Source organism: Scatophagus argus, chromosome 9 (genome assembly GCF_020382885.2).
Source record: "Scatophagus argus isolate fScaArg1 chromosome 9, fScaArg1.pri, whole genome shotgun sequence".
NCBI lineage: Eukaryota > Metazoa > Chordata > Actinopteri > Scatophagidae > Scatophagus > Scatophagus argus.
The window spans coordinates 13,974,277-13,999,778 of NC_058501.1; the positions used below are offsets into that span (position 1 = coordinate 13,974,277).

Here is a 25,502-nt window from a genome sequence, read left to right on the forward strand (position 1 = left end):
CAGTGCAAATGAGTAGAACGTGCTTGTCTCTTTCATTTGCTTAACTTAAAACCACTTTATTGACACAAGCTCAATATCTCAATATATCTGAGAATTTGTTTCAGACTATCATCACATGCTCCTGCCTGACAGATATGGACATACACACAACAGTGTGATCTGATCACTGAGGGAGTAACTTAACTTGTCAGATCGTGTCTGAGGACACCCAGACGAGTATTGTTTGTGCGCTTGTTCTTTTCCTCAAGTCTGAATACAGTAATGCTGCTGGAGTGCACTTTGACAACAGTTTAATCAGTTTTGTTTTTCTAGACACCAGCTGTAAGCCTGCAACTAATGGTTGTTTTCTTAACTGATTACTCTGAGTTGGAATTTTTAATTAATATACTACTTAATAGGTAATTGTGTTTATAACTGTGGCCAGTTCAATGTCAATTTAATGAGCTTGAGTTTGTAATAAGTAACTTGTTAACTTATTACAAAGCTGGCGCCTTTTTTGTCCCCATTCTACTAACATATCCACATGTGTTGAATTTACAGTCATACAAAACAGAGGGAAAACAATCAAACCCTCATATTTGAGGATCAAGAACAAGCAATTATTTGGTGTTCCAGCTGGGTAAATGATGAATAATACATTTTTGAAATAGTCATGTATCCATTTTTTTGTTGATCTTTTAACTGATTAATCAAATCAACTGTTGAGGTTTGCAGGTAACAGCAGTTCAGTGAAGCCAAATTTCTTAGATAAGCTTGTAGACAGTTTCATGTTTTTGCATCATGTATTAACTTGTATGTATAGGATCATGTGCAGCCTATAGGCAGCTATTTTGATAATTAATCAGTTAAGTCATTTGTTAGCAACAATATCCAACAGTCAATAATTCCTGCTTCTCAGTTGTGAGAATTGGCTGTTTTTCTTCTCATGTGAAAGTAAAGTGACAGTTTTTGGAGTATAAACAATCTCTAACTTGGGTTGTTAGGACATTTTTCACAATTTTGAGGTAATCAGGATATGGTCTCAGCAATGCAATGAGAAAACTTTTATGCACCCTGAGCTTGTAATTGACACAGTTGCCCACTGTCTGGAGATAACTGAACCAACGGACACTTAGGTAAACTGCAGACCTTGTAGGTGTCATAATTCTGGTGAAAGAGTGAAAGTAGCGAGCATCTTTCTCAACCGCTCAAGGACAAGTTGCAGCAGTTAAAATCTGCTGAAGAATACTGTGTGATTGTCCTGTGATATTAGCTTGAGAGATTGTTAGAGGGACTAGTTAAAGCCTGCAGTGTTAGAAATGGACCACAGTGACAGTACAACTACCACACATCCACACAGCTGTGAAACCACCTCCTCCACTTGCTATGAACAGAGAACCAGTCACATTTCCATTGCCATTCGTCCTTCCATATCAATTACTGACCATGCTATGATTCAAGTAAACATATCACACTGAAAGTTGCAACAACAGCCATTCCTGTAGCGCACTGTGACTGTCCCACGAGGCCTATGGCTGACTTCCCTCATGTGCCGCGATCTCCCCCTGTTTACTAACAGAAGGGCCAACCAGGAAAATCAAAGTGTTCTTTGCTTTCACTTGTGCAGGAAGCTGGAGCGATGCTGAATGCCAAGCAGCACAGAGCGGCACAGCTGCTCGGCCCTGTGCAGAGATAAATGACACGGTTTAGAGGATGGTGGCCGATGCTATCTCATGGTTGGTTTGTGACATATGCTTTTATAATCTCTTTGATTTACCTTTTTGATGGGTAATATTGAGGGGAAAGAAGTGGATAGAACTGGAATCAAGGGATTTGGTTTTTGGAGAGTTGCTGATCAACAGTAATTTTGTAAAGGATCACTTTTTTTTTTTGTTAAGAGTGCAGACATAAAGCAGAGCTCTACCAGGTATCTGAACTAATTTTGCTGCACAAAACCCTTGCATATTTAACCTAGTTTTACTTCTCATTAGCCAACCAGATTCTCTTCCTTTCTCTGTTCTAGTTTTTTTTTTATTATACACAAAAAATCTTGCTGTTGCAGTTACACCCAGCTAGTGTGTAGCTATCTACACACCGAAGCATCTGTGCTCAACAGGGAACAGAAAATGAATGATACTTCTTTTCCCATAAAACTAGAATTCAGAGCTGCATTTTGTCAGGCTCAGTTAAGCTCTTATCATACAGAGTTGCATACTCATAATGTCCAAACTACGTCATTTGGTTAACCCCTTTAAATTAAATGTGTGTTATATTATGATTTCCAGTAGACAGAATTAGAACTGATGACGTATCCCGTACAGGGTTTCAGCATCAAAAAGTATCATACAAAAACCTTTTATTACATCCTCGCTAATGTTGGGGAGGATTCTGTGATTCAGCTACTGTATTTGTAATTGAATTAGAAAGAGTTTCTTAATGTCCTCGCCTCGCGTATTCAAGTCTCAAATTCCCGATTGTACAGATGTTGGAGGCACAAAACAATAGGTTGTTCGTAGTTTCCTGTTTTCACAGAGTACATGAGGAAGTTTTACAGCATGGGTTTGATTGTCCATTTATTTTTTGCTTGCCATGTTTTGTATATAAACCTGATGGGTTAAAGACCTACGAACCTCACTTTCCAAACGTGTGATTATAGTATTTGTTATTTTTTGATATCCATTGCTTTGCTTAGTCACATTTTAGTCTGTGTTCTTGCACAACTCAGTCAGTGACACATATCTCAACTGAGGAAACTGAATTGCAGTGTTTCTCCTGTGTTTAATTGAAAAAAACATCACAGTTCCAGTGCTTCATTGTCGCTACGGGAAGTTTTAATAGTGGTCTCGTATCTTCTCATAACTAGCAGTAGAGCCAAAAGAGGAAGGCGTTTGACGAGGAGTATGAAGGAAATAAGCTTCGGTTAAAGTGACATGTCATTTCCTGGTGTGCTCGCTTGATGTCGGGAGACAATAAAGCAGTGAGTCAAACGCTGGTGCTGGTTAGAGTGATGTGCAGCTTCTGAGCTGCTGCCTGAGGACTACACTGAAGGCTCATCTGAGACTGGGTTCGCAAGAACCTGGCACCCTGCTCAGCCTCATACAATGAGAGATGGACTGGCTCATAAATCAATGCCAGTTGGTAAAGTACATTTAACATTAACGCAGAATTAGAAAAGATGTGGTTACACAGTGTTTTCAGAGTTAACTGCGATAGATTTCCATTTCTATTTAGTTCAGGAAGTGCGAAGATTAGCTGCACATTAGACATGCAAGAAGCTTGAACATAGAGTTACAGCATGTATGTTGGAGCTCAGTACTTGATGTTTTAGTCATTTTGTAGCTTTTGCATACAGTAACTGCAGCACACTGTATGTTGTTCATTTTTTTGTTTGTTAACTGTAAGAAGCAACCCGTGATTGATTGCTATACCATGTGCTCTTTATGGCACCGTGTGTTATTTGTGTACAATGAGTCAGTCATTCCGAAACAACTCATGTCTTCCCTCACGCTGCCTGCTCTACAGAAGCTGCCTCAAAAATCAGCAACTACTCACAGACTCAGCTAATCACAGTGTTCTGGTTGTTCCATCACGCAGTACATCAAGGAACATTTCTAGATGTCCTGTGTTTTGCAATTAGACTTTCGAACACTATGTCGCCACAAGTAGCATCAAATTTCTCAACTCTTCGATGTAAAGTTGACCTGTTTCTCTGTTGACCCGCGTTATTCTTCTGTGTGTCTGTGTGAGACTGATGTGAGGAGGGAAGAGTGGCAGGATATGTTGTTCTGCAGAGTCTGATTAAAGCTGAGATAACGACTGTTGTATGTAAACATCCTTGAACAATTGAAACCATCTTAAATGAAATTATACAAACACAGCAATGCGGGAATATCTTGATTAAGACAGTGACATCCAGTGTAAAGTTGTTCCTCTATGTTAACTGCTGTGTATTGAGTTTACCAGAACTCATGACTGTGAACTTACAAGAAAGGAACATGTTCATTTTGCTTTTCTTCAAACCTCCCTGTTTTGAAAAAGGAAAGAATTGGCTCATTTGTTCCTCCCTGTGAGTTACATCTCTTTGCAACATCCTGTTACAAAAACAGGTCATATGGTTTAGTCAGTGCCATGTTTTCAGCCACAGTGTATCACAGTTAAATGCTCAACCTTTCCTCACAGAAGTACAGCAGCTGAGTACAATGAAAGAGCGTATTACATTGATATATTGATATATATACGTACAGAATCGGTTACTAACACTGTCCATATGCTCATGAAGGGGACTTTATGTTCTCACATGCTCTTTGCTCCCTCCTGCAGAAAGATGTGAGCTATCTGCAGCAGTGGTTGGAGGCGTTCGTGGCCTCCTTTGAGAGGCTCATTGATGTGCAGTCGCTGGAGCCTCGTAGGTGAGTAGTAACAGTTATTTATTTTACACGAGCCACATAGCCAGAAGCTCCCACCGGTTCCTATCCACCAAAGCAGGATGAACTTTGACCCTCTGTAGAGATACCATTTTGACATGTTTATGTTATACGTGAAACACAGCCCCTATTACAACGCCCTTTGCTACTGCCTCCCTTCTCCTCTCTTTCCCATCTTGTCACGTCCTCCTCTCCCATCGCTCAGGCTGGAGGAATGCAGCTCGGAGGTGCCTTTGCTCCCCAGGGAGGTCCTGGTGTTCCTCAGCACTCAGCTATGGGACAGTGCAGCACACCTCTCCAGCATCCCGGAGCACAACAGCAGCACCCCACACCCTCTGCTCCTCATCAAGTTCTTCATCATTGTCTGCAGGTGAGGGCCCGGTCTGCTGTGTATACGCTCCATCATCATGACCATTCGTTACATGGGGGACCTGTTGTTATCATGATGAGCAGTAGACCACAATTATGTGCTGGACTACAGCTTCAGTCACAGATCATCGAGATGTGACGGTTCTATTTAGAAATTTGGCCGTCAGAGGTATTTCTTTAGTGATAAAACAATATCCAGACAGTTACCAGACACTAAATGCATTTTTTTAAAAGAAAAATTTAACTGAGTTGATATAATCGATACAATTAGGTCATTTTGTTTTTGATCAGTTTCATTTGTTAAATAATAAATCTGTACCAATAACAAGAGGCAAAGGTGACCAGGGGAACCCGAGGACTTACAGTTTTTCAAGGAATTGCAACTCAATTAATTTACACTTAATTGCACAAGTTTCTCTCTACTTCTAGGAATATGGAGAACATCGACCCAGACAAGACCCCTGGTTTTATTTTCGAAACCATCAAGCTATTGAATTTTTGTTTGGACCAGGTAAGACAGTTATGAACTATAGCTCAAACAGGACACAAGTTTTAGTGGTTCACGATTCGACTTTGCTCAGCAGCATATCAGTATATCATGCATGCAAAGATTAATGCCATTTCAGCCAAACTGTGTTTACAGTGAAAAGAGGAGTGGGTGTGTAACTGTCCTTCTATTTATTGTACTGGAATGTGTTGTATTTGTTGCACGTGAAAAGAAACAGGTTTGTCTGTGCTGAAGATGAGTCACAGATGAATGTGGGTCTAAATTGTTATTTTGTACAGCTGAAGGCAGGTCAGGGGGAGCAGTCATCTTTGCAGCTGGTTGTGCAGTATGGACTTGTGCTGTGCGAGAGTCTGTTTGACCCTTATCAGACGTGGAGGAGACGCCTGGCAGGGTGAGTGTGTGCCGCTTTACCCGGCGTGAATCGCCTGCGTGAATGTGTGGGCGTTGGAATTTAGCCATACAAAGGCCAAAACACTACCTTATGCATTTAACATCTTGCCCAACCTTTTGTAATGTGTAACACCCTGTCTTGTTGCCTCTAAGCCCTGAAGTCAAGCGTCATTAGTGGCGGTCGATGACTAGTCGTGATGTGAGTCGGAGTCAGTGCAGTGACTTGAGGCTTTGTGTGTTGCAGGGAGGAGGTGAGCTTGCTGGAGAGGAACAAGTATAAGTTCTCCCCTCTGGCCTTGCCAGAGGAGCTGCCTGCTCTCTTCCATGGTGAGACACTCCCATTCGCCTGCTCTAACACTCTGATCTGTGTCAGACCTCAAATACCACAAGAATCAAACTGTTCCTACCACTGCCCAAACACAGCTTAGATCTGTCGTCTTTGACTTGGAAAAATGTGACCTTTTGTTGTCTCCAAATCTCCCACTAAATCATCTTTGCACAACTTTTGGGTTTGGGATGAAAAAGTATTTATTAAGCATCTAATTATCAGGTCGTTAGTTCAAGGATTTATAATTGTAGAAGCCCATTTAATCAGCAAGCACTAATCTATAAGCCATGTGGGAAATCTCAGCTCCAAGTTTCAGGATTGCCAAAATTTAGGAAGATTATAGATGCCATGCTTTAATTAGAAACATTAAAAGCTGCTTGTGTAATACCTAGCCAGTTAGCAGGGCTCAGACCTTTCTGTTTCACCTAACTCTGAATGAGAGCTGTGGCACGTTTTGCTGAGCCATTGTACCATGAGAATTTCATATTTATTATTTATTCATTTAATTCTGAATTGTTTTATTTTTAGTAACAGGGACTTACAGTCAATCCCAGCATGCACAAGCAAAGCTGAAAGAAACCTTGAAAAGCAACAAATAATCGAGCTGTTTGCATGCCATATTTGGCAGTGCCATGCCAATGTTTTCTGCCAATGTTTTCTGCATCGCAGTTAAGGGATCTTGCATGACATTATTTTTTGGCTTGAATGCATGTTCACAGAAAGCCTACAGGAAAGTGAGAAGATTCCAGAGCTCCTCACGCTCAGACTGGTTCATCTCCAGGGTGCTGTCATCAGTGGAGGAAAGGTCTGTTAACCCATCTGTCTTCTTTATCAGTCATCATTCAGTGAAAGTTAAAACTGATTACCGGGGTGTCACTATGTCTATATTTTTTTCAGAAGAATGGCCTTTTCTCCATCACCCCTCACTCTATTGAAGACTTGTTCTCTGTTCTACGAGCATGGTGCTGCCGAACCTCCACTGAATCCAAGAGCACCGGGCTCCCACGGCTGACCTTGCAGTGCCTGACAGCGATGATTCACCTCCTGCACTCCAGCAGTCCTGCGGAGCGGCAGGTGGAGATCAGGATGATACTGGATCGCTACTTCCAGCTCCTCAACTGGAACCGTCCGCTTAGCAGTGAGCAGCAAGACAGGCAGAGCTGGGAGGACAGCCTGATTTCCCTCCAGAGCCAAATGCTAAGTAAGAGCATGTCCATGAGGTCTCCAAGTAGAAAATCTTCTTTTTCTGTCTATCCATCTTTCTCAATCAGTATGGAGGCCAAATGATTGATTTCCCCGGTGACTGATAAATGAGTCAACATCCTCCTTGTTGCCAATTTTAGCTGCTGTGCCTGAGATCCTGCAGTGCTCTGACAGACCAGTCCTGCAGGCTGTATTCCTCAACAACAACTGCTTTGAACACATCCTCAGGCTCATTCAGAACAGCAAGGTCAGACCCCTGTCCACCTGAGAAGTGTCTGTCTGCTGTGTCATCTCTTTATATCCGCCACATCAGTCTGTCACATTTTTTTTATTTATGTTATGTCTATTTCCTCTTTATTTGCCTGTATTGCACATCTGCTGTCTAACCTCTTTCTATTCGGTCAATGTGAAATGTCACAAAAACGTATGTCTAGTTTATGTTTTCCCCCACATGTCCCACTGCAGGAGACTGGGATCAAACCTGTCTCCATTACCTCTCACAGATAACTTTTTTGTCTAATTGTCTTTTTGTGTTTTATGTCTGTGTGTATGTGTGTGCGTGTGTGTGTGCGTGTGTGTGTATACCTGCGTGAGTAGCTCTTTCAGAGCAACAGGCGTAGGCCGGAGCGTGAGATTATGTGTGACCTCACTACATGTTTACTCACAGAGGTCGAAGTGGACCAGGTACTTTCCCCATTGGGTGTTTAATTGGTCTGTCAGCAGGAAACTCAGCCTTCTTGCCACTTGTTCACAACTCTGAGCCCTTTAGACAGGAAGCTTTAGGCAGGAAGTTTGGCTCACACTCGTTTGTAAATAAAGCAGGTAGCACGACATGTTATTATTGTCTGGAGTTCCCTTTTTATCTGTGTCTTCTGTCCATCTGGAATGCAGTGTTGCTCAGCTTATGTTATATGTGACTACAGTTCTATGGGGCATGTGTTCATTCATTATGGCATTAGTTTTGTGCATGTTGAAAAAGTTAAGATTGAGGTTATCAGATGGAGGATTAATTTTTGGTTGTGTGGGAGTGTTGATTTTCATGACACTCATAATTAGAGGCTGAATTCCCTGTTGACAGCACTGGGCAGGAAGAGCATGCAGTGTTTCTCAGAGTGCATGAAATGGTTATTTTTCAATGCATGTCACTCATTTTTTCCTCCCTTTGGCTGTTTTGTTGTATGACGGTTGTGTTTGTGTGAAGGACCTGGCTTGTGTCCTGGGGTTTGATGTCTCGTTTTCAGCAATTGTTGGGGGTTGCCTCAGTCTTTTTTCTTTTCAGTTTTTTTTTTTGTTGTTGTTGATGTGGTTTGTTTTGGGTTTTTTTTGGGTGGTTGGCTTTGGTTTTTGCATGTTGGGACCTATCAGTAATTGACAAAGAGGCTATTGTTTAGTGACTGTTACAGGAGCTCACTTTCATGTGGAAATGTGCTGTACTTTCTCTTGCACTTTACAGATAATCAGAGCAAAAATCCCTCGTTCATCCATTTGGTGAAGGATTTCCCCAGAATTTATTTGCTTTCTATTTTGATCACATGCAATTGAGATCTTTTTTTGGGCTTTTGGTGTCAACTCGTAATGATGCACATTTGTAGTTCTGCAATGCTGCAATCAACTGTACCTCCTTATTTTAACTTAGGTTTGGGAGAAAGGAACAGACAGTATTACAATCCATGCGTTAGGAGTCCTCACAGCTATAATGAGTAACTCACCCTCTGCTAAGGTAAGGGCCTTTGTGATCTTCTGTGGTCAAGTCATATAACCCTCTTAGTGTGTTATGACAAGCATATCATACTTTGATGCATGCAATGCCAGCAATAATTAGTATCTGAAGAGGAAAGCTCTTTTCTTATTGTATTCCATTCATATGTGTGGAAGTGTGCCAACTAGTTATCCCTTGTGGAGCAGCTTTTTCCAGCCTATTTCTGTCTCATTCCCCTCAGGAGGTTTTCAAGGAGAGGATTGGCTACTCTCAGCTATTTGATGTGTTGAAGAGTCAAGGTCAACCCACCAAAAGGCTGCTGCAGGAGTTGATGAACATGGTGAAACACACATATCCTCATTATCCCCACTGAGGGCAGAGACACTAGAAGTCAATTTGCTCTAATTGATGACCCTGTTTCTATATAAATTAGATAACCTGTGACTACTTCTATATCTTATCCTCATTCTCTGTCTTCACTTTCGTCTGTCCTTGTCTCCAGGCAGTGGAGGGTGAGCATGCCCACGCCCATCACCTTGGCATTAGTAATGACCAGCCTTTGCTGCTGCTCCTGCAGTGGCTGCCCGACCTGTCAGGTCAGAGGGATCTTCAGCTGTTGGTGGCCCAATGGCTGGCTGCCGTCTGTGGTGGCTCTTTACCCTGTCGTACTGTGGCTGTGGAGGCAGGCATGGTGGGAGCTCTACTGCAGGTGCTCTCACAGCCTCAGAATCTGGACAGGCAATGTGCAGATGCCCTGCTGGGACTCCTGCAGGACCTGGGCTCCCTGTGTTTGAGACCAGAGGAGCTGAAGAGCCTGCTCAGACTGCTCAGGGTGGATCAGGACAATGGTACAGTGGTGGGGAAGGTGCACCCCTACTGTGCTCGCATTATCCGAGTGCTCTCGGCCATGGCAGCCAGAGAAGGATGTGACAGTGCCTTGCAGTACTTTGATCTTACGCCCCCCATGGCAGGTATCATGGTGCCCACAGTCCAGCGCTGGCCAGGCAGCGGATTTGCCTTTCATGCATGGCTTTGCCTTAACATGGAGTTTTCCAACAACCGGAAACCTCCTGCGAACTTTGGCACAGGGACTCAGCATGATATGGGAAAAGGACCACGCAGGAAACAGCTCTACAGGTAAAGGGATCCACATACATGTGAGATTTGAGTTAAGTTATCTGGATTGCACAAATGTGTTGTAAATACTTGGATGCTTTTGTAAAGTTTCTTCACAGCAAGTGGAACTGGGCTGGAAGCCTTCTTCACAATGGAGGGTGTGTTGGTGGTGGCTGTTTGCACTAAGAAAGATTACATGGCTGTCGCTCTGCCTGAGCACCCACTAGCTGACTCATGCTGGGTGAGTGTTGAGACAAATAGTACAGTTAGGATTTTAGTCCGTGTTTGTTCTCTTTTAGTCTGTCCCATATGAAAATAGGTCAAGGAGAAATTCACACATCAAATCCTAAGCAGGGTTGTCTTTTCCTGTGACTTTTGAGCGTCATTTTTATTATAGAAAATTGAAGGGTGGACTTCCTGTAGTAGCTGTAAGAATTCAATCTTATCTCATCTTATCTCAAGAACTGCTAGTATAGTTTAGTTTAAGCTGTGACTGTGCCACTGTTTCGCTTCAGTTTCTCAGTAAAAGTATTGTACCCATGTTCTGTAAGCACAGCCACTGTCCATTTGCTGACACCAATAGGAATGTGTGTGCCCTTTCATATCATCCTCATCACAGCATTCAGTAGCTATAGTCCACATCCCGGGTCGTCGTCCATTTGGTCAGAACCTGGTCACCATCTACATTGATGGCGAGCAGCGGTTAACTGCTCAGCTTCGCTTTCCATCATTCAGTGAGGTAACTGAAACTGAAATCTAGTTTATCCTGGCTATGACCAAATTATATTATTGCTGAGTAGTTCCTTGCTGTCACTCTAACTTCCTCTGTTTCTCGCCCCTCCCGAACCTGTCTTCTGAAGCCTTTTACCTCCTGCTGCATTGGCTCTGCAGGCCACCGGACCCCTACCACCACCACCTCACCCAACCTGCTCATGTCCTCGTACTCCAACCCATCATCACCCGAGTTTGCCTTCCCTGCCCATGCTCCCTCCCTCATCCGTTCCCAGTCCTTCCCAGCCTCATTTGCAGGAGGCCGCTGGGGGTCTTTGGGGGATTCCCCAGTACACACCATACCAGCAGGACTGCAGGACACAGAGTGGGGGACACCCACATCTCTGGATGGGCTCCTGGGCACTGTCTTCATTTGCCATGAAGCTCTGCAGCAGACACAAACCAGAGCTCTGCATGCTGTGGGTAGGTCATGCTTTGCTACAATGCAAATGTTGGTGTAGTCATTATTTACCTTAAGCGTTTAACAATTTTAGCTTTTAGCTCTTGCAGTGTTCACAACATACAGGAAACCAGTCTGAAACTGGTACTTAATGTATTTTAAAGAAAATAAATTGACAGATTTTTCTCTGTGAGTATTTTTTTTTTCATTTACACCAAGTAGCATTTGCATATGACCTACATTAGTTTGTGCTTTCCATCACAGGCCCCAATCATGTGTCCTTATTCAAAGCGGATGGAGAGTTATCTGATCTCAACAGCCGGCTTCTGCTCTACTACACTCCACAAGTGACAAACTGAAATTCAGAAAAATTTGCATACTTTGATACACTGCTTTTACACGTGTAAACTCCAAACAATATGAGCTAAATGTTCTTGTTTGTGTGTGTGTGTGTGTGTGTGTGTGTGTTATTCAGGCCTTCAAGAGCCAGATATGTCTGGACCTGTCACCCAATCACCAATATGATGGCAGACTTACAGGACACAGGGTAGTGAACTGGGACATCAAGGTTAGACATGAGACATCTTGAACTTGTCTTATTATGAATTTGGCTGCCATGTCTCTTTTTGTAAAATTCATACAAAACTACAATGACCAAAGTGAGCAGCAAAATATCAGTCAGGGCGTGTCTCCGTGTTATCTGTTCATGACATTCATACTAAATTTCCTTTTTTTCTCTTGTCATTGTCTTAATTTTCCTGTTGTGCTGCTTCCTTTTTGGGGAGATCCTCTTTGTTAATTCCACTTCTGATCTGGCTGTGTGGAATGTGAAAGGTTACAAAAAAACATTGGATCTATGAATGACTTTTTTTTCTCTCCTTGCAGGATGTTGTAAATGGGGTGGGAGGTTTAGGGGTGTTTCTGCCCCTGCTTGAGCAGGTATGTGACTCTGAACCCATTTACAATGGCAGTCAGGAGATCTCAGACCTGCTGGGACCAGAGCTCACCACCTCTAGAGGCCCTGCTGTCATGTTGCTGCCACTGAACAAGTCTGCAGGTTAGATCATGTTCAGTCCATATTCACAACATCAGTTTTCTCCTGCACTGTATGTTAGATGCAGTGATTGTGTCTTCACCAAAAGGCTGGTTCACCTAAATTACTGTGACATTGTTTCTGGAAAAGAATTTTTTTATAAATTACATTTTTGTTATAGCTAAGAGCATTGATTATTGTTCTGCACTGGGGTGAAGGCAGAAATATTTTTCCAAATTTGATTACTTCTTCTTCACATATCATGAATACGTGAATGCACTTTGAGGACTTCCTGTGTTGTTATTCCTTGTTCCTTTTGTTTTGCTTTAATCCTGTTTCCTAAATCTGATTTCCAGTGCTTTTCAGACTCAGAGGATGTTATGAATAGCGAGTCAGTGTCTTCACATGGTGCATGATGCAAGGATTAACAGGAAGTGTTAGACAGTCAGACAAGACACATAATAATATACAACAGAAGAGCATAGCAAAGATTGTGGAATCAAAGTTAGAAGATTAAATGTCAGAAGCAGCGTGGACGTCATGAGTCACGACAGAGAATGAGAAAAACAAAGAAAGCCACGGAACTGTAGTTCAGCAGAGTACTCAAAATGAGATAGATGGAACAAATAGTCTGAGAAAAGTGAGACAAATACCTGTCATATTACTAATGACTCATCCTGAGATATGATAATGTCTATGAAGTGCTTTGTAATGTATAAAAACGACTGTGGGTAACACAGGAAATCTTACCAGTTGTTTTGCCCTATTTTTTTTTCCTCTCAGAGAGCAGACTAGAGAGAAACAGCGTTGCTGCCTTCCTGCTGATGGTGAAAAATCTGATTCGTCATCACCCTGTCAATCAGGAGAGCCTGCTGCAGTGCCATGGGCCGAGCATCATAGGAGCCATGCTCAGCAAAGTAAGTGCCCTGCACATCACTTTTGCCTGGCAAGTAGGAACTATTTGTGGGAAGAACTGATTAGCATCTGAAAGTGAACACTTGACCTTTTCCTTTTGTATTGCTGCTGTGTAATTGCTTTGTAATGACTGGGTATGGTGTTGTTGAAACAGCAGTGGGTTCTTTCAGAATGACAGTATCACATGCTTGTGTGGGGGAATTTATACAGATTGCAAATAAAGGATATTGAATGTAAGAAAATTTTGAATTGAAATCCAGGAAGATTCAATGCAAATTAGAATTAAATAAACAATTACATGTCCTATAACAGAAATGGAAACCTGAGTAACACTGGGAATTAAGAGCAAAGCTGAATATGTAGTGGGTTTGAAATCTTAATTGTATTTGATACTGAACCATGTCAAAGGCAAACTTCTACTGCTTTGTTATCAACAGCACAATTTTTCTGAAGGTTCTGAAGCAAGGATTAGATCAATGTTGAGCCCACTGAATGTGCAGTAGGCTTAAATCAGTCCAGTATCTGCAGTAAAAATGATTTCTAGGGATTCATGACGTGTTCAGAAGTTTGCATTGTAAAGATGTCGATGTGACCGTTGCAGCCAATCACGGGTCACATTTGTGCAACACAGACGTGCTTTCTGCCTGACAGGATGTGTTGAAATATATGACGTTAAGGTGGAGCATCCTGTAACAAAACTGTGTCCTAATAATTACATGGGGTTGCCAAGTTAGGCAGAGAGACATGCAGTCTATAGTGAACACAAACACGTGTACTGGATATGCACTGAAATGAGTACAGTATTTCATCAGCCCTTAGGTGTTGCTAAAAATAGCACAGATAAATCCAAAGAAATGAAACATACCTAAACACACTTAAACCCACATCCTCTGTGCCTCTTCTTCTGCAGGTCCCTGACAATATGATAGACATGAACGTTTTAATGGCGTGTCAGCTGCTGCTGGAGCAGGTTTTCAGTGAGGGCAATAGCCCACTTCTGCAGCAACTCTACCAGCACCTGCTCTTTGATTTCCGCATCTGGACTAAAAGCCATTTTGTTGTTTGTCTAGGTAAGGCATAAACAGCCCCCTTGTCTTACTGTAATGCACCTGTAAACCTTTTCATTTACACTGAAGCTGTTTGTGTCCCTTTTATACGTCAATGCAAGCTAAAAGCATTGTAGAGCAGAGAGAGAATACATTAATGTTTTGGGTTTAGGCTGTGGTAAGGATTAAAAGTGAATCTGTGCCTGGAGGAGCACTTGAGTAACCCCTGTTGTAAATTAATGCACTTCTTCGGTACAACCTTTCATATTGGTTTGACATTTCTAAATGTCAAACTGAAGAGAAATGACAAAAATGTTCTTTTACTTCCAAAGCCCATGTGCAGTACCTGGCTTCTGTGATAAACAAAGGCAAGCAGCGAATGAAGAGGAAGTACGGGGTCCAATATATTCTGGATACCATTCGCACGTACTACAGGTGAACCTTTGACCTCCACTCTGTGGTTTCAAATCAGGATACAGGATATACACAATAGACACAAAAGTATTGGGACACATGACCGTACACTGCATTCTAAATACTGTATATGGACATTAATATGGAGTTGGTCCCCCATTTGCAGCCGTAACAGCACCCACTCTTCTGGTCCAATCATGCAGTAGAGCATTTGTGAGATAAAGCACTGATGTTGGATGAAAAAGCCTGGCTCACAATCTCCATTTCAGTTCATCCCAATAATGTTGGGTGGGGTTGAGGTCAGGGCTCTGAGTGGGCCAGTCAAGTTCTTCCACACCAAACTCATCCAACGATGTCTTTATGGATCTTGCTTTGTGCACTGGGGCACAGTCATAGTGAAATAGAAATTTCCCTTCTCTGGAAATAAGGGCTCCCCAACCTCTGAAAAACAGCCCTATATCACACCCAAATTCAATGATAAAGAGGTTTGTCCCAGTACTTTTGCCTATATATAGTGTATATGAAAAGAATTTGAACCAAATCTGTCTGAATCCATGATTATGTGGACATCTTTATACTTCTTCTTTAAACTATGATTTTATGTTTTCAGAAGCTAATACATGCGTTTATTAACTCATATCTTTGGTCGTAGTACGGAGAAAGATGGTAGCTCTCCATCCGATGAAAAGCCAACAATTCAATCCACTCTGTTCGCCTTGCTGAAAGATTTTCTCAAGTCTCCTACGCCAGAGGAGCTTCACAGTCTCCTCACCTACATTCTGACCGTAGGAGACGAGCAGCAGGTATGTTTTATCTGCCTTTCTTTAGGGAGTTTAATTTTGTTATCTCTTGACCTTTTCAACGTGATATTTCACTTCCATTCCCCAAATGAACTCTCCCTGGTCATCCACACTTTGTTTTTCATTCTCATATTTTTCCGTGTCTGTTCCAAACTCTTTTGACCAATTAAAACTTTGCCCTCCTTAATCCGTATCTCTTGGTACTTTACCCTCCTCCTTCATCTCTTTCCTCATGGTTTCCTCCCCTCTCCATCAGGCTGTGAGGGCCTTGGATGTGCTGTATGAACTCTTGAGGACCAGCCCTCCTCGTGAGCAGGTGCAGGCCGTGCTGCTGGAGTGGGGTGTGGAGCAGCTGTACTGCTTGCTTCTCACTCCAAGCTTCGGCGACGAAGTCAGAGAGAGAGTCTTCAGGGTGAGAACAACAGACTGGACCTTTTCCTAACATACTTCATTTGTCACTGGACTGATATTTGTGGCAAACTCCCTTGTGACATATTTTAAGAGCAAAAGAAAAGAAAACCTCTCATACAGTTTCCTATTGATTTTGCAGGTTTTATACAAAATCCTCAAAAATGAAAGAGTGTCTGAGCGCTACAAGCAGCGTATTAAACTGAAGGATTTTGGATATGTGGGCCTTGTATATCTACTTGAAGACATTTCAGTAACCATGACCACTGTGCGATGTCTGTACGAGCAGGTCCTTGCTACAGGTAATACAGAAACTATATCAATTTTTTATTGGGTATTTCTGAATAACGTTACATGAGCAAAAGTCAAAATTCAGCATAAAACATTCAAAGACTCATCTGCTTCATCAGGACAAATAATCCAACAGCTGTCGTCGAGGTCTGATTCTAATTATTGTATTTGTTCAGTGTGGTAACACTTTATTTTAAAAGGCCATAAATTCCAGTTCATTTCCTTTAAAAGAGGAGGTTTTCTGGGAAGAAGTATGTAATTTAGCACTAATCATATGGAAAATGCTCAAATGTAACTCTTCCAATTAATCATGTCAGAGTCAGCTGTCTACTGACATCCATAGCATACAATGTATACAAAAGGGTTAAAAATCCCCCTGCAGATCAACAGCTGCTCATAAACTGAACATAACTGCGAAGCCAATTATAATAACAGCCTCAGAAATGTGTCTCAGCTTTTCCTTTATTTAAATCCTAATCACATAGTTCCTCTACAGGATTTAGGCTCCACAGGAAAGTCACGACAGGAAATAACAGGCCTATAAAATAAAGTGCTAAACTTAACTTGTTATTGGTGTATGTTGTGGGAAATACCTCATATTGTCTTCCTCACACAGTGCAGGAAAAATACAAATACAAAAATCTATAAAGTTGATTAATCAGTGTTGTTCTAATTTTGGAAGATAAATGAGTTTATTAGGGAGACCTGTGTTTATAGCAGAAAGCAGATTAAAAAATATGTTTCCCAGTACTTTAAAATGAAATTCAGTTGACTGCTTCCTCACAGATTCCAGCCCCAACTTCAGAGACCTCCTGGCTGTCGTCTCTCTGTCGCATCGAGCTGAGCTCACTGTCCGCCTAGATGTCTGTCGCAAGGTCAGTCTGCTCACATCATTAATGCGCTACTAAATCTACCATAGTGTGCTTTTTAGTGTGAAATGTCATGCCGAGCATGTTTATCATCTCAGTAATGAAAACGAGCTCATGCTCTGTTCCCTCTGATATCACCACAGCTTTTTCATCTGATCTACTCCAATGAGGATTATGTGAAGCAGCTCGCTAAGCAGCCCGGCTGGCAGGACGTGCTCACCAAACTCTATGTGAAAGAGTCCTACGAGTCCCAAGCTGCCAGCATCGCAGGCTCCAGCACCCACAGCTCCTTTGAGCCAAACTACCGGCCACCGCTACACAGGGATCAGGCTCTGGTCATAGAGGACGCCAACACCAACATCTTCCTGAGCTACCGCACCTCGCAGGACATTGAGGACGAGGAGGAGGATGAAGGTGGTCAGCGGGATATCTCTGAGGGATTTTCTGATTTATCTCAGTCGCCTCCAAGTGGAGTAGGGGGCCCGCTTAAAGGCTTCACGGACCCTCTTGATTTTAAGTCGTTTGATTTAGTGGATCAGGGAAGCCACTCGTCCTCCATCTCAAATGCAGTTGATATCACCTCATCTCGCCCTGATGAGGATGGCAGAGACTACCATCCCCTCTCCCCCTTTGGTACATCACCCTTTGATTTGGAGTTAGGGGGTGTGTTGGAGACTGGCACACACACTCCTGCAGGTAGTCTGACAAACACACCATCTCCTCTAGAGCACTGCAAACCCTTTCCACCACTCAGACCCAGAAAGAGCTCCAGTCTGTCCAACGTGCTGGATGATGCCAGCTATGGGACAGACCCTCCTACTGGAGATACAATCTCCAATACGTCCAACCCACAGGTATGGCACTTTTTATAAGAGTTTATTATTTTAGATCTTTTCTGCAATGATTTGGGACTGAGTGTTGCTTGCATTGTAGCAGACCCCAGAGGAGGAGCTGTGCAACCTGCTAACTAATATCATCTTCTCCGTGCTGTGGAGCCGCAGCAGTGCGGAGGGAACAGAGGATGTGGTATGGAGAGAGAGGGGACAGGTCTTTTCTGTTCTCACCAAACTGGGCTCCTCCTGCCAACTGGTCCGCCCTCCTGATGATATCAAACGCAGGTCAGTGACAAAGATTTCGAAATAATTTCACATCAGAGAACAAGCACATTGAAATAGCAGTGAAGCTGTCTCACAGTGGAACCTTTTGTTCAGATATTCAGAAATGTTTTCTTGTCATACTGGGGTGATATATTCAAAGTATGTTTGCCTCTCTGTGTGCCAGTCTGTTGGAGATGATGCTGGAGTCCTCTCTGTCAGACCTGAGGGACTCCCCGGGAGTGATTCTGCCTTTCTGTCCCAGTGCGATTCGTCTTCTCAGGCTGCTGCAGGACTTCCTGTTTGCTGAGGGTACAGATAACTACACGCTTTGGAGTGATAAGGTATGGCACCTTGTGTTTGTGCTTTGGGTGATTCCCTGGCTATATAAGAATTTTGTCAATAATTGTTAATTTTGTTTTGTAATCTTGAGAATAGTTAACATTAGTAGAGACTGAAGCAGTCATGTGACTTCTCTGTCTCTGCAGCATTGACTACATACCAACGCAAGGCAGGCTGCACATTTGCTGTCTATAAATACACACCAGTGGAATTTAGTCCACTTTTTCTTTAATGAAACCTCTTCTTGCCGAAAAGCAATGCAGCAAATTTCTGCAGTGACACACAAAACATTGTGTGCAGAACTTTGTTGGTTACACATAAAACTGTCAAGAAAACTGTTTAATGAGGTATTATTACTTAACTAACTGGGAAACTATCATAATTAATGTTGGGACTGTGCAATATAATTATGTAGAAGCAGAAACGTTTTGATGTTGGACTGCATTGTCATGATGTGGTGATGTATTATTAAATGAGTAGAGGAAATACCAACAATTATGCTGATATTAAAGGCATCGGTGACTTGAGTTATTTCACTCTGGGCAGCTGGGTGTGGTTGTTAGTGTGTTTAACATCAGAAGAAATGTGCCTGCACTGTCTTACTGGAGGGTGGAGAGTTGTTGTTGGGTGTAGGTACCCTCTGAATCATCTTTTTAAATGCAGCTTAAGCTGTTTTTATTATAGTGAATGACTTTAGATTGTCGTAGTTGCTCCAGGGTGTGGAAACAGGTCTATCCCTTTTTGTTGCATCTTTTGTTGGCAGTTGTTGTTGTTGTATTGCAGATCTTTGAGGGGGTGGTGAACCTGCTGGACAGGTTGAAGGCCTGGAACAGCACTCCTGGCAGCCCTGGGAACACCGAACGGAGGGAAATGGCCCAGATTGGCCTGCGTATCATCACAGGATACATCCAGCGGCAGCCACTGGTCAGCTGCACACACAACTTGTCCAGTCAAATACACAAAGCATAAATGTCAAATTTGTCTCACTGTTCGAGTCTTTCATAAACCAAACACCTGTGCAATTTAACTTTACAGAAAATAAATTTAAAGGGGTTTAGAGTAACCTGATAAGAACAGATAAAGCCTGCTCAGAAATACCAGACCTTCTATGGGTCTCTTTTCAAAAGACATTGCAGTCATTCCTCAAAGGGAGTGTTCTGTATGAAAGGGCAGCTCCTCTCTGAGTTATGGCTGCTTCTTTTGCTGTGGGATTGTGGGATGCAGCGAGCAGCCATAAATGAACCGACTCTAAGGCTTACCGTCACATTCTGCTGGTTGTGATGGTCTCAAGAAGTACAGCCCCCAACCCCCAGGCTATTTGTTTCTCTAATTGTTTGGTTGGAAATACATTAACCTAATTGCACCCTGACGTCACAGATGTGGGTCGCTTGGAAACAAAACAAGCCTGCTGCTAATAAAGTTTAGTGAATATGCAACTTCAAAATAAAAGAAACCCTAACATTGCTGTGTTACTTCCAGGAGTGGAGTCTAATTCTGTACAATTATTATTCAAGTACTGTATTTAAATATAGTTATGAGGCACATGTGTTTTCAGATGTATGCTGCTATGCTTCTACTCTGCTACATTTCAGAGGGGAGACTTTTTTTAAACTCCATTACATTTATCTGACAGTTCAAGGTTATGCATTACTTTCTTTTTTTCATACCAGGCATATAATCAGCTTCATAAAATATGAAGCTATGTTATCGATTACCCAACATTTACCTCGACAGAGTACATCATTTGAATTCTGCCCTTAGAATAAGACCGCAATACAGAAAGTATTAACTGTTCAATAATATCAGCAAAATATCAGTCACAACAGGGCTTGAGTACTTTTATTTCTGCTACTTTTGGCCATGCTTTATGTGCAGTACTGTACATTTATTTAAAACCTTTACTTGTTACAGGAGTATTTTATGTAAAGCATCCGCTTGACAAAGACTTTTTCTTGCTGTATGGATAAGTTCTCTCTGAGAAACATTCAAATGAATTGCCTCTTGCTCCTCTACAGGTGTCAGACATGGCCTACGTCAAACTCCACTGCCTTCTGCGGAGTGAGTTGTGTCTGAGCTGGGAGGAGGTGTGCTTCCTGTTGGGGCAGCTTGGCGCCCACCTGTGGCCAGGAGGTGTAATAGACGGGAACAGCTGTGGACATGCAGAGGCTTTTCACCATCTGGTGCCCATTGTGCGGACGCTGCTTGACCAGCATGCCGACCCTATCACCCTCCAAATCCTACTACCCAACCTGCCCATCACCAATGGCAGCGCCACCTTCGCCCAGGACCTGAAGGCCTACTGTCACACAGCAGAGTGGAGGGGATTTTACCAACAGGAGGTTAGTGTTTTGGCTGACATGATGGATTTCAAAATAGATGTCATTTTATCTTATGTTTAGGGAGAGAGCCTCCTTTCCAGCATTTGGTATGACTAAGCAGGTATAATCAACCATCCACTCTCAGATACTGCTGGCTCTGTTCTTTGTTACATTAGTGTGCACTCAAGAGTTTCACAATCATGCCTCCTGCTCCAACCAGTCACCTCCTGGTGGGTGGCTGAGAACTCTAATCCAGATTTTAAAAAATGCTATCACAAGTTTTTGGATATAGGGGGAAAAACTAAAACTAAAACTCCCAAGTGTATTTTAGCTGACCTTCAAATTATTTTAAGCAGAGATCAGTTTATGCTCAAATTAGAAGCTGAGATATTTTATGAACGCATGCCAGGCACACTAACCACCAGGCGAAAGATGGATTCATCATTGCTCTGTGTGACAGTGTATGTTCATAAATCTGTTTTGTTTAGATTACTTCTGTATACGGATCCTGCAATACGTTAGCTAGCGTGGCATAACTTTGGCGCTTATGATGGGTTTTAAACTTGGCCCAGGCTCATTTCTCAAGTGTGTATGTCTGTACATACACTATATTCATTTATTTCAAATGAATATATAGGTACAGGTTAGGTTTATGTTGTTTTATGCAACTAAACGTTTTAAGCATGCAGTGGTAAGACAGTGAGAAAGAAAATTTAAACTGTGCAGTAGCTGTAAAAATGATCTTGTCTAAAACAGTAAATAAATAAAGGGAAACTATAAAGAAATGGGGAAATGTGTTTTCATTCCTGAGTTCATTCTGGAGTTTTATGCATTTCACATAAAGTAGTCTTTCTTTAGTAACTGCAATAAGTCACCTTTACATATTAAAAAGAAATGAAGCGCCACATTCATAAAAAGGCTAAATTATGGCTTCTAGTGTAAACTCATCATGCAAGTCATAATTTCCATATATTTTGCATAAATATTTATGTATTTTGGCATGATGTGACTTGGTTGATGATAATATAGTTTTGTTGGTTTGTGAGCAACCTGATCACACAGTCACTTATATTCCTGGTCTGCATCTTTGCATTAAGGTTTCTCACTTTGTCGATTTCTCCTTGACATTGTAATTGCGTTTGGTCATGTTCATCTGAAAATCTCCCTTCAGGTTCAGCCCACCATGGAGCACTATGAGCTGGACACATTTGGAAGGAGTCATGACATTATGTCCAATTTTTGGAATTCCTGCTTCGATGACTTGATGAGCACAGCCTTCAAACGGGACAAAGACAGATCAGACAGCAAGTCGAAGTTTCAGGTTATAATACACTCATGCAAGAACCTGCTAAGATAGCTTTGTTAACCTTTCTTGTTGCTGACAATTTGTTTGTGCGAAAGCAGGAAGTAATTGTGGACCCTTACCTGAAGCGAGTCAGAAATGAGAACAACAGGTACCTCAGTTGGCAGAAGCAGAGCAGCAGCCAGCAGGGGGTGGTGTGGCAGCACTGGAAAGCTCTCCGCAGGCTTTTGACCAGTGAGAGAGGAGCCTGGGCCAACAGGTATGACCACGTCAGACTTTTAATTCGGATTTTTTCCTGAATTCTCTCTGACCCAATTTATCTTTGCTTTATTTTTGACAGAGTTCAGCCAGAGGTGAAATGGAAATTGTCAAGTGCTGAGACCTATTCAAAGATGCGCCTCAAACTTGTGCCCAACTACAACTATGATGCTCACATTGAGGCCAGTGCCCAGAGGGACAACATGGGTATGTCACTGAGGACAGGCGTATTAACTTTGCTCTTTGGTCATGTATGCAATCTACATGATGTACTAGAGATGGTTTCTTTTTTGTGATCTTCAGGAGCTGACAGCCCTCGTAGCTCAGAGCCCCTCCCACTGGCTGTTGCAAAGCAAGCAAAAGTAAGCGACATGGAGGATGATCAGTTGGGAGAAGAGGATGTTGTCTTTTTGGATGACAAGTGAGTCTTCAAATTGCATAACTTTTATGCCAGTGTCTGCAAGTCTTCGAATAATATGTCCCAGTTATTGTGAGTACCCTGATAATTGAAGATGCACAGTGCAGAAACATGTAACCTTTTCCCCTGCTGCCAGGGTGGAGGGAGAAGATGAAAGCCAGAAAGAAAAACTGGTTCTGTCTGAAGACTGTGAGCTCATCACCATCATGGCAGTTGTCCCAGGTCGTCTGGAGGTTACCACACACCATCTATACTTCTATGATGGCAGCAGTGACAAAGAAGAGACAGAGGAAGGCAAGAACATATGTGATCATGACCATTGCACCTAAACTTTTTTTTTTTTTGGACTGTTCATCAGTGGATTTTTACCCAAGCTAATAATATCTATGTGTTTAGGAATTGGGTTTGATTTCAAGAGGCCTCTGTCTCAGCTCAGGGAAGTCCATTTGAGGCGCTACAACCTGCGACGATCTGCACTGGAGCTATTCTTTATAGACCAGGCTCATTATTTCATTAACTTCAGAAAGAAGGTGATGCTCGGTTAAAATTTAACTACGTCTTCCCTGTAATTAAAATGCAATCATATATTTTTTAAATAATGTGTGAGAGCAATGCTTCTAGAAGGTCTAAAATTCTTTATGTTGTCCCTTTCAGGTACGAAACAAAGTGTACTCGAGGATCCTGGGGCTGCGGCCCCCTAACCTGTTTTATTTTGGCTCTCGCTCCCCCCAAGAGCTACTGAAGGCATCTGGACTTACGCAGGTGTTTATTTAATTCAGTCCTCTCTGTCAAGCTAAGTTATTATGATCTGAATTCTGCTTATTGTGTTGGACCAACGTGATGTTTATGTCTTGAACAGAAATGGGTATGCAGAGAAATCTCCAATTTTGAGTATTTGATGCAGCTGAACACCATTGCTGGACGCACTTACAATGATCTGTCACAGTATCCTGTGGTAAGTCCACTCCATCTCCTCTGACAGTGTGTACTGTTTACAACCCTACGTTAGGAAAAAAAATGACGTGCTTAAAGTGTGACGAGGCATCATGTAGCTTATGTTACATATCGTTTTTTATTTCTCTTCAGTTCCCCTGGGTCTTGTGTGACTATACCTCTCCCGTACTGGATCTAGAGGATCCGTCAATTTTCAGAGACTTGTCCAAACCCATAGGTGTGGTCAACCCCCGCCATGCGCAGAATGTCAGAGAGAAGTACGTGCTTATAGAAAAACGTGTATTTTGGTTGTTTCTTGTGTTAAAAGTGTTACAAATTATTCACCAACTGTCATGCCTGAAACACTTGAATGAAGCAACAGGGATTAGGTTTCACTAGAGTTTCTGAATTGCCATCTGATGGCATAATGCTGATAATATAAGGGTAACAATATGGACAGAATCACTTAACTATCACTTATTACTTAAAACTGATTTTCATATATCGTACTGAAATGAATGAACAGCGGCTGCATGGAAGCCAGGCAAGATTGAAGGATACATAATTTTTAATAGCATGCAAAGTCATCAGTCCGAGGCTTTAATCGATGAGCCTATTTTCTGTTTGTCACTAGGTACGAGAGCTTTGAGGACCCAACAGGCACCATCGACAAATTCCACTATGGCACACACTACTCTAACGCAGCAGGAGTCATGCACTACATGATCCGCATGGAGCCGTTCACAACTCTGCATATCCAGCTGCAGAGTGGCAGGTTGGAACGCTGATCAGCGAATGATATTTCATCATATTTCCTAATATCCTGTGGTGTTACATTGGTGCCTATTGTTGTTGTTTAGGTTTGACTGTGCAGACAGACAGTTCCACTCAGTGGCAGCAGCATGGCAGGCTCGCATGGAAAGTCCAGCTGACGTGAAAGAACTCATCCCAGAGTTCTTCTACTTCCCAGAATTCCTGCAGAATATGAACGGTGAGGAAGACCCTACCTCTGGGCAGGCTGACTGTTTGAAAGCAAATGAATCTGCTTTGTTTTAGTTGTCAAATGTACAGGATTTAGTTGTAAAGTTATTATACAAATACTTGTTTACTGAGAGAACCTAATGCATTACTGTTGCATGGTTTTTGTAGGCTTCGACCTTGGACATTTACAGATCTCTCAGGAACCTGTGACAGACGTTCTGCTGCCTCGCTGGGCCACGTCAAGAGAAGACTTCATCAGGAAGCACAGGAAAGCCCTGGTGAGTCTAAAAGCAAACAGCCAGAGTCTTAATACTTAGACAGTCTGTCAGTTGTTCATTTTGTAACATAGTGTATGAAGGCAACTATTCTAGATGACAACAACTTGTATCTTAAACTCTAGGAATCTGAGCATGTGTCCAGTCACCTCCATGAATGGATTGATCTGATCTTTGGTTACAAGCAGAGAGGCGAAGAGGCAGTAAATGCCCTCAATGTCTTCTACTACTGCACTTACGAGGGTGAGACAAAAGGGAACACTCTTTCTTACTAGTGATGGACAGAACCTGCTAATGTTTTGATTTTTTTTTGCAGTAGTGTTATCTTGTCCTCCTGATGTCACATATTCAACCTTTATACATGGGCACAGTTTTTGTGCGTTCTTGTATGAGGCTCACGCTTGCTTCCTGTTGTTCCGCTGCAGGTGCAGTAGATCTGGATGCAATTGCCAATGAGACAGAGCGTAAGGCACTTGAAGGCATCATCAGTAACTTTGGACAGACTCCCTGTCAGCTCCTCAAGGTGCAACTCCCAGACTTATTGACAGCTACAGCTTTAGCTACAGCTTTCCAAGCCTTAATTATCAAAAAAATGCAATACAAATGTTTTGTTTATC

At 42.3% G+C, this 25,502-nt stretch overlaps 1 protein-coding gene across 6 annotated transcripts in view; it reads left to right on the plus strand.

Moving 5' to 3' along the window:
* nbeal2 (neurobeachin-like 2) overlaps window positions 1-25,502 on the plus strand; it is a 33,830-nt gene that overhangs the window by 3,316 nt on the left and 5,012 nt on the right. Inside the window, exons 1-45 of one of the 6 annotated variants that reach the window (XM_046398987.1) lie at window positions 2,703-2,956; window positions 4,300-4,388; window positions 4,609-4,773; window positions 5,202-5,283; window positions 5,559-5,671; window positions 5,915-5,997; window positions 6,718-6,803; window positions 6,896-7,199; window positions 7,342-7,448; window positions 7,799-7,885; window positions 8,838-8,921; window positions 9,142-9,240; window positions 9,403-10,037; window positions 10,125-10,257; window positions 10,636-10,755; window positions 10,877-11,210; window positions 11,452-11,534; window positions 11,663-11,755; window positions 12,073-12,244; window positions 13,004-13,137; window positions 14,046-14,205; window positions 14,514-14,616; window positions 15,248-15,398; window positions 15,652-15,807; window positions 15,946-16,105; window positions 16,881-16,969; window positions 17,107-17,817; window positions 17,897-18,081; window positions 18,245-18,401; window positions 19,183-19,323; window positions 20,415-20,738; window positions 21,889-22,038; window positions 22,122-22,279; window positions 22,361-22,485; window positions 22,582-22,699; window positions 22,833-22,990; window positions 23,093-23,226; window positions 23,351-23,458; window positions 23,556-23,651; window positions 23,783-23,907; window positions 24,264-24,404; window positions 24,490-24,620; window positions 24,779-24,888; window positions 25,011-25,128; window positions 25,311-25,408. In XM_046398987.1, coding sequence (XP_046254943.1) covers window positions 2,936-2,956; window positions 4,300-4,388; window positions 4,609-4,773; window positions 5,202-5,283; window positions 5,559-5,671; window positions 5,915-5,997; window positions 6,718-6,803; window positions 6,896-7,199; window positions 7,342-7,448; window positions 7,799-7,885; window positions 8,838-8,921; window positions 9,142-9,240; window positions 9,403-10,037; window positions 10,125-10,257; window positions 10,636-10,755; window positions 10,877-11,210; window positions 11,452-11,534; window positions 11,663-11,755; window positions 12,073-12,244; window positions 13,004-13,137; window positions 14,046-14,205; window positions 14,514-14,616; window positions 15,248-15,398; window positions 15,652-15,807; window positions 15,946-16,105; window positions 16,881-16,969; window positions 17,107-17,817; window positions 17,897-18,081; window positions 18,245-18,401; window positions 19,183-19,323; window positions 20,415-20,738; window positions 21,889-22,038; window positions 22,122-22,279; window positions 22,361-22,485; window positions 22,582-22,699; window positions 22,833-22,990; window positions 23,093-23,226; window positions 23,351-23,458; window positions 23,556-23,651; window positions 23,783-23,907; window positions 24,264-24,404; window positions 24,490-24,620; window positions 24,779-24,888; window positions 25,011-25,128; window positions 25,311-25,408 — 7,131 coding nt within the window. In that variant the 5' untranslated portion in view covers window positions 2,703-2,935. The other 5 variants (XM_046398986.1, XM_046398984.1, XM_046398985.1 and 2 more) reach the window with 5 other exon arrangements.